The sequence below is a fragment of the Phascolarctos cinereus genome, unplaced genomic scaffold (genome assembly GCF_003287225.1).
Source record: "Phascolarctos cinereus isolate Bilbo 61053 unplaced genomic scaffold, phaCin_HiC Scaffold_3;HRSCAF=262, whole genome shotgun sequence".
Lineage (NCBI taxonomy): Eukaryota > Metazoa > Chordata > Mammalia > Diprotodontia > Phascolarctidae > Phascolarctos > Phascolarctos cinereus.
In genome coordinates this window covers 170,085,266-170,093,223 of record NW_027555736.1, presented here as the reverse complement: position 1 = coordinate 170,093,223, position 7,958 = coordinate 170,085,266, and the positions used below count along the sequence as shown (strand labels likewise).

The 7,958-nt window shown below is 49.0% G+C and overlaps 1 protein-coding gene across 2 annotated transcripts; it reads right to left on the bottom strand.

Annotated features, from left to right (window-relative positions):
• Positions 1 to 72: 72 nt before the first annotated feature.
• On the bottom strand, positions 73 to 5,914 carry TM9SF1 (transmembrane 9 superfamily member 1). Of its 2 annotated transcripts, none has more exons than XM_020968378.2 (6): positions 5,599 to 5,914; positions 4,713 to 5,071; positions 3,273 to 3,894; positions 2,700 to 2,885; positions 1,156 to 1,429; positions 73 to 762 (listed from the first exon to the last, which is right to left on the bottom strand). In XM_020968378.2, exons 2-6 carry the CDS (start codon positions 5,052 to 5,054, stop codon positions 369 to 371), a joined length of 1,818 nt encoding a protein of 605 aa, XP_020824037.1. In that variant the 5' UTR covers positions 5,055 to 5,071; positions 5,599 to 5,914; the 3' UTR covers positions 73 to 368. The 2 variants fall into 2 exon arrangements, with proteins under 2 accessions (XP_020824037.1, XP_020824104.1); XM_020968445.2 differs by having other exon boundaries at positions 4,713 to 5,066.
• Positions 5,915 to 7,958: the final 2,044 nt, after the last annotated feature.

Sequence of the window (7,958 nt, the reverse complement as noted above, 5' to 3'; positions counted from 1 at the left end):
GCGCCCCGCTGGCTCAGAGCCCGAAGCCACTTCCAAAGTCCCCTCCCTGCCCCGCCTTTTCAGGCACTGTAGTGATTTCTTAACAAACTTTATTGTGACAGTTGTAAAAAGAAAACCATTGGAACCAAAATGAAAAGAAAATTAAAAATTCTAATATATAAGTCCTTCTATATATAGATATTTATAGACTCGTGGGGGTTTCCCCGAGCTTGGAGGAGGCCGGCTCGAAGAGCACACAACAGTGGCAAGAAGGGCTGGAGCCAGGCTGCTACTGGGTCCTGTCTCTTCCCCCAGGCCTGGCTCGGGGAAGGGGCCGCAAGCCGTCCCAGCAGCAAAGGGGCCCGGGACCCGGGCTTCGCTCTCGGAGCTCAGTCCATCTTGAGGTTGACATAGATGTAGCGGATGAACTTAAGTGAAGAGAAGAAGGAGATGGTGCCGAGCATGAGGAAGAAGACATAGGCCGTGAGGAAGGAGTAGCCAAAGAACTCCACCGTCTGCACGGCCCCTGACATGTTGGAGCGCCTGGCATAGTAAAAGACGGAGTAAAAGAATATGAAGAGGCCCGTGGAGCCCACGCTGAGCACAGAGCGCCACCACCAGCGATAGTCCTCCCCTGAGAGCTGAAAGTAGGTGAGCGCGATGGAGATGCAGGCACCCACGCTCAGCAGGATGGCGAAGACGAAGAAGAGGATGCCGTAGAGCGTGTACTGCTCCCGGCCCCACACTGTGGCGAAGATGTAGTAGAGCTCCACGGAGATGGCACTGCCAGGAGAGGTGGAGGGTCAGTGGGCACATACCTGGCCAAGGGCTTCCCCCCACTCCCGACCCAGGTCATTTCAGGAGGCCAATCAGCACACTTAACCCCACTCCTCATGTGTCTATTGGTCCCACTGTTGATCAACAAATTATGATAGGCTTTAGTAACAGGAGAAAATGAAGTCAGAAATTAGAAGTTCCTGATGATGAAAGGAGTAATGTAACAGGTGAGCAATAAATCTCTCTAGAAAGCTTAAAAAAAAAAAAGTCCTGCCTAACAGGGGAAAGGATGGAAATGGGATTTGTAGGACATGGCCAGACCAAGGATTCTATGATTCTCCTTGAGGCTGAGCTAGATTGTAGGGAATCAGGGCCCTGGAGGGTGGGAGATGTAAATACCTGAAGGGCAAGAAGCCACCAATGGTCATGTGGATAACAGTAGACTTGTACCAGGGCTGGGGTGGGATCTCTCGTGCAATATTCTTAGTCCGACAGGGTGCATCAAAAGGAGTGGCATTGTTCTTACCAAAGATGCCACCTATGACAGTGAGAGGGAAGCCCACCAGAAGCCAGACTGTTAGCAGCAGCAGGATGGTAGTGGCTGGAAGTGTTTGTGTTGATCCATTGGCCCAATGCACTGAGTTCACCACGCTCCAAGTCAGGAAAAAAGGCACTGCAGGGATGGGGCCCCCAGGAGGGTAGAGATCAGCATTGGAAGTCACATTCTTGGGAAGACCCACTTAAACTGGACCTGAAGGGGGAGAGGGGGAACCAACCTGCCACTCTAGCCCTAGTGGACCTACTCCCACCCCCCACCACCCAATTCTCCTTACTCTTGGTCTCGCCTCTCACTCATCAACAACTCTCAATAATAGGGCCAAGCTTGCCTATGTAGGATGATTTAAGAGATGTGAGTAGAACTGAATGTTCCTGAATTCTTCCCACTTTCCACCAAGGTCTGCTATCATATTCATAATTGAAAGTATTATATTCCTTTGAGCTAATGTACTGTTCAAAACAAATATTAACTGTGAGAGATTAATGTTACCCTACATCACCTGTTGTTATTAATAATAATAAGTTAGTATTTACATAATGATATTGAGGTTTTCAAACTCCCTTACATATGTCTGATCCTTACAACTCTGAAGTAGGTGCTATTCTTATCCCCATTTTATAGATGAGAAACTGAAGCTTAGGGAGGTTAAGTGACTTGTTCAGATCACAAAGCTAGGCAGGATTTGAACTCAGGTCTTCCTGACTCCAAGTCTAACACCATGATTACAATATCAAAAATGAGGCCTTGCAGAAGAAATGGGATATGGCACTAATAAACTTAGATTAGATTATTTGAGTTTAGAGATACCAAACCATAAGGATTTTGAGGGCAAGGACCTTCTATTTTACCACTGTACAGTTCTGTACAGCTCCAGATCTGTGCTCCTGTACTGATCTCAATGCTTTGGACATCACTAGCAGAAGGTAAATTTGCAATACATTTTTGTTGAACTAGGGCAGAGGTGGGGAATCTGTGGCCTCAAGGCTGCATGTCCTCAAGGACATAATAATAATAATATATAAATATAAATACATAAAAATAAATAATTAATAAAAGGATCTGTTCTATGAAGTTTGGATTCAGTCAAAGGGACACACCTGAAGACCTAGAGGGCCACATATGGCCTCAAAGCCTCGGGTTCCCCACCTCTAAACTAGGGACTAGAAAAGTTCAGAGTTTAGACTGCTGCCCTGGGAGGGCAGGCCTGATTGGGGTATTGTAGTGAAGGGCCCTCAGTAGCTATCATACAATATGCAAGCACTGGGAAGGATCCTAGAGGGAAGGACACCATGAGAAACAAACTTGACTTTTATACAATTTTACCTCCGGCCAACCCTCCTCTAAAGTCCATTTTGGCCCAACCCAGGGTGAGTGAGGTCCTCACCAGAGAAGAGGCTGGTGGTGAGGATGATGTTCCAGACCCAGCGCTCGCCTCCAATCTGCCGGTAGAAGTGGCTGGACACATAGCCAGCAATGCAGCAGGTCAGAGCATACAGCAAGATGGCTGCTGAGTTGATGGCGCCATGGCGGTGCACATTGAACATGCCCAGCAATGCCATGATGATGATGCCTACGGGGTAACAGTGTGAAGCCTGCATTAGATCTTCCTTATCCAACCCCAGAAGTCCCTACAGGAATCAGCCTTTCCCTCACTCAAACCCTGGAGTTCCAATGGAATAATCTGTTCCCTCTTATCCACCCTGCACCTTTGATGAAATTACAATTTTTGTCTTAAACCTGTAGACCCATAGGTGGGGAACATACTTTGCCACTCTCCTACTTCTCAGGAAGGAGAACCAGACACTCCCCAGCAAAAGAGTACCACTACTTGAGAGGCCTGGGCCATGCCACCTCCCCCAACACGTTAGGAGAAGAGCCCTAGATGGCCTCACTTCCTAGGTCTTCCTTAGCTGGATCAATAGTCTCATTCCCTAGGGAGATATCTTGTTCCCCTCACCAGTGCCAAGAGCCAGGAACTGGGTACCCACACCAAGCACAGCACAGAGTAGACCACGACATGGGGGAAAGCGGAAAACATCAGTATGGATAATCTTCCAGCCATTGTCACCCTGGTCAAAGTCATCAGTGGAGCTACCAGAGTTTGGCTCCTCATCCAAATTGTAGCGGGCTAAGTCATTACGAAGGACTCGCATGAGGATGACAGCTACAAATCCCACCAGAAGAAACACCAGCACCATAGAGTTGATAATAGACAGCCAGTGGATCTCGAGTGTTCGAGGGAAGAAGCCACCATCATCACCATGGCGCCTATCACCCCGACGTTCTGCTGAAGTCTCAGACCAGTGCACACTGTAAGTGTGAGTGAGGTCCAGAGGCTCTTCAGGCCGTACCACATCCAGGCTATGGGGCTTAACATCACGAACTGAGACATTGGCAAAGACAATTCGATCCCCATGGAACTCAAGGTGAAAATCCAGGTGAGTCCAGAGTCCTATCTTGTGACTATGTGGAAGGAAACCACTCTCTTCCATGTAGCCCACAAAGCCACGTATTGGCAGGTCATCCACCACAAACTCAAAGTAGTATAATTCTTCAATGGCCTGGCGTAGCCGCTCAACCTATGAAAGATAGACAGGATTGGACAAGATCTTCTCAGGAATAAGGTGGAGGAGAACTTGATTATATGATAACCAGTCCATTCTCCTGAGGATCCTCCAGAGGGGTGAAAATGACCTTATGGTTTTAGGACTAGAAAGGAAGAGGATAAGAAAAGATGAGGAGACCATGTTTCCACACGGTCTGAATCCTGCTCTAAAGCAGGATTTACTAGAGAGGATTTATGGAAGAGAACTGATATGGAGAAAAGGAAATATCTGACAGCAGAGTGGAGAGAGTGATAAATCTTGAGTCAAGAGGAACTTGAGTTCAAATCTAGTATTAAATACTTACTAGCTGTGTGACCCCAGACAAGTCACAAGACTACTGCCAGCTTCAATTTCCCTACCTGTAAAATGTTGATAATAGCACCTACCTCCTAGGGTTGATGCAAGGATAAAATGAGATATTTGTAAAGCCCTTTGTAAACTTAAAGCGCTATGTACATGCTACCTATTACTATTATAAGATATTTATTGGATGAAACAATCTATTTGAGGATGAAAGATAAAACATTATTGCAAAAAAAAAAACCACCCCAAAACCCAGCAGCATGGTAAGGCAGAAAGACCAGCAAAGTGGGTGAGTGTTAGGAAGTTAACAGCTTCACTAGATATCTCTGACCCTCATCTTCTTCATCTGCAAAACTGGAATAAAAATTCCTGCCCTCACTACCTTTTAGGGTGAGGAAAAACACTGAAGATTAGAACATGCTATGAACGTGTAAGGGGTAATTTTAATAGGGGAAGAGGTAAGCAGTGACCCCCATAGACATGCTGACCTGGGCAAAAGTTAACTGCATCTGGCAGAGAGTCCGTTTCTCAACATTCTCTCTGAAACGGATCTGATACATGGACTCAGCCATTCGGTCACCATCCAACACTTCGCCCAGGCTGAGGCTCTTGTGTCGGATCTTTTCAGGGCAGCAAACAGGCAACTGGTAGTAGTGGTAGGTCTCCTGGGGGTTGTGGTAAGGCCCCACCTTGTTGACATACAGCATGACACGGTCTCCAGGCTGATAGTGGGTCTCACTGGTCACCCCAGGAATGTGGCCAGAGCCCAAGAGCAGCAGTACTGGCAGCCACAAGCAGGGCCTGCCTTGAAAGGTGTCCAGGGCTGTCATCCTGAAGGCAGCCTGACCTGGCGGGAGAGTCACTGTGTCACACAAACCAAGCCCGACCCTCTCTTCCCAATCATGCCCTAGAAACTGGCACAATGTGGCCTATGCCAGGGCTTCGGCTGTGTCTTCTGCGTGTAAAATGTGGGTGGACGAGGCTCCTCTCCAAGGCCCCTTCCAGTTCTAAGCTCCAGATCCATGATCACTCACTATGTGTATGAGCCCTAGGGAGGTCACTTCACTTGCCCAGGCCTCAGTTTCCTCATTTGTAAAATGAAGATGGGCTAGATGACCTCCAAGGTCTCCTTCCAGCTCAAAGCTAAGGGGTCAGACCCTCTATCCTGCCCAGAAGGGCCCCGAAGCCTGCCTGGGTGAATGCTCCCCTTCCTTCCCACTCAGGACCAGGCCCAGCTGGCGGCCAGAACAGCTGAGAGACCCCGGGCGCACCCCAGCCCCGCCGGCAGCCTACGCGCCCCGCCCCCGCTCCGTTTCTATGGAAACTTCACTGGCTCTAAGCTCTCCCGCCTCCAGAGCCCTGGGGGTTCCTCACCTAGCGCGGGAGGGGTGACCGAGGCGGCGCCGGGGGCGGCCTCTGCGGGCCCCTTCGCTGCCCACGGGCTCTTGGTTGGGGTCTTTTCCAGAGCAGCGGTAGCGGCGCAGGAGAGGTCCTGATAGCCAATGGACCAACGGTTCCGGGCTGACCCAGGACCCGCCTGTTTCCAGCACCAACGCTGGGTGCAGCTTTAAAGCTGATTCGACATCTTTCTCTCCCACCTCCGCCCCCCCCGCCCCGCGGCAAAGCCTTCTAGGAGCACTGTCTCTTGGCCAGGCTGGCCCGCCTCTAACCGCGGTGGGGGTGTTCTTCCGGCAAACTGCGTGGGCAGCCCAGGACACGTCGAGATTCCAGACTTCCGCCTCCTAGAGGGCGGGGACTTCAGTCGTCGCCGCAGCCCGTGGGGGCTTCAGGAGCCCATGATAAGCCACGCCCCCTAGCTTAAAAGGCCAGAGAGGCTCGGGGTCCTAGGGTGCAAAACCACCTTTGTTTCCCTTTGAGGTGCTGCTGCCCCGAGTTAGCGTCGTATGGGCATGCAGCTTCCCTGCACCAGGGTTTGTGGAAGGGACTCTAAGAGCCCCCCCAGGCCAAGCCCCTCCAACCCCACTAGCCATCTCTGGAGTCCCTGTCAGGGTTCGGGTCCAGAGCATGGGTGACGACGGTCAGACAGAGGATGAGGAGATGGGGAACCAGGAGAGTTGTTACGTTGTCATTTTACAGACGAGAAAACCGAGCCCCAGAGAGGTTAAGGAGCTCGTAGCAGTGGCTGTATTTGAACTCAGTCTTCACTCCAAATCCAGAACAGGCACCTTTGGATCTAAGTCTCCATGGAGCATTTATTCGAAAAACCTTAAGAACCTACCCCGGGGGGGTGCTGCTAGGCGGCGAAGTGGTTAGAGCACCAGCCCTGGAGTCAGGAGGACCCGAGTTCAAATTCGGCCTCAGACACTTGACACTAACTGTGTGACCCTAGGCAAATCACTGGATAATCCCAATTGCCTCACCAAAACAATAACAAAAACCCACCAAAAAAACGTACTCCTGGCAAAAAAACAAAACCACATCGTGCCTCCTATTTGATGCCGTGACTGTCTGCTGATAAAGGAGCTGAAAAGTATATCCAAATGCACTGGAATACAGAATATAATGAAACACAAAGGGTGGGAACAACACGATAGGAGAGACAAAGAGATCGTGATTTACAAAGGTGGGTGTTGGGGGCAATGGGGTTAATGGGGGCAAACTGCCTGGAAAGCTTAGGCCAAATTCTCCCTCATCTTGCCATCTTCACCAGATCTCTTCTCCCTCAAAGATCCTGGAGGCTACTTTCTTCAGCCCTCTGATTGGCTTCTAACCCCCAGGAACGAAATGTGGTACCTGCCCCAAAGAGTTATTTAGGGTATTCGTGGGTCATGGGTGGGGTAAAGCGATTCTCTCACTTTGATATTTAGCCCAAGAACATTCTCCAGGGAGGAAAGACTACAAATACTACCACCATTGCCACCCCCAATTCAAATACCATCAAAATAGCTGGGGGGCATTGTGTGGCATGATTTCATGCCTTAAATTCAAGGAAGGAAAAGATTTTGGAGGAACTCATACTGAGTAGATAAAAAAAGAAGTAGGGGAGAAAGGAAAACCTCTTTGATTTTGATGCAGTCTAATGCTGGTTGTCTTCTAACTCTGTTAGAAGAAACAACTTTTTTTAGAGAGAGGGACCCAGTGGCACAGCCACCCCAAGGCACTGGGTATTTGCCCTGAGGAGAACTTGAGACTTTTCTACAAAACTCACATCACTCACAGAACTCCTCCCCCTATTCCTGAAGATAAATAGATGCTAGAGTATGACTCTGCATTGGGCTACTGTTTGGGGATGGGGGAACCCAACTCCTATTTACCCATATACACCCATCCTTCTCCAGCCCTAATACCTGCAGGCTTCAGCTTTCCACATGTACTGCTTCAGAAGGCTTCCTAAACAAATGATAGCTATTACAAAGCCAGCCAAGGGTTAGAGACAAAATCATCCCGATTTCCCGTCTATATATATGGAGAAAGCCAGACTAACCTCTGAGATGAGTGGGGTTTCTTTACTTAAGAGTGATGTTAGATTCAACTGCAGGTTCTACTCCTCTTCCTGCCTAGGATTATTTCCTTTCTAGGGACCTCCTGCTCAAGCAGAAGATTGGAGAAGACCTAGTGGTTCTCCTTGCTGTAATGATCCCTAGACAACTACCTATTTTCTGGAATTGGGAATATGACCAGCATAAGAATTTATGGCTCTAGACCCATCAGGGACAGACTATTTTAGTGAAGGATTTAGTGATGATTTATACTGTAATCTGTATGTATGGTTT

Bases quoted from the DNA above. Each gene is read 5' to 3' on its own strand.
- TM9SF1 (XM_020968378.2), bottom strand. From the start codon at position 5,054: ATGACAGCCCTGGACACCTTTCAAGGCAGGCCCTGCTTGTGGCTGCCA. The intron at 3,895-4,712 runs GTCAGCATGTCT...TATCTTTCATAG, and splicing joins TGCAGTTAACTTTTGCCCAG to GTTGAGCGGCTACGCCAGGC. The intron at 2,886-3,272 runs GTGAGGGGAACA...GTTACCCCGTAG, and splicing joins GTTCCTGGCTCTTGGCACTG to GCATCATCATCATGGCATTG.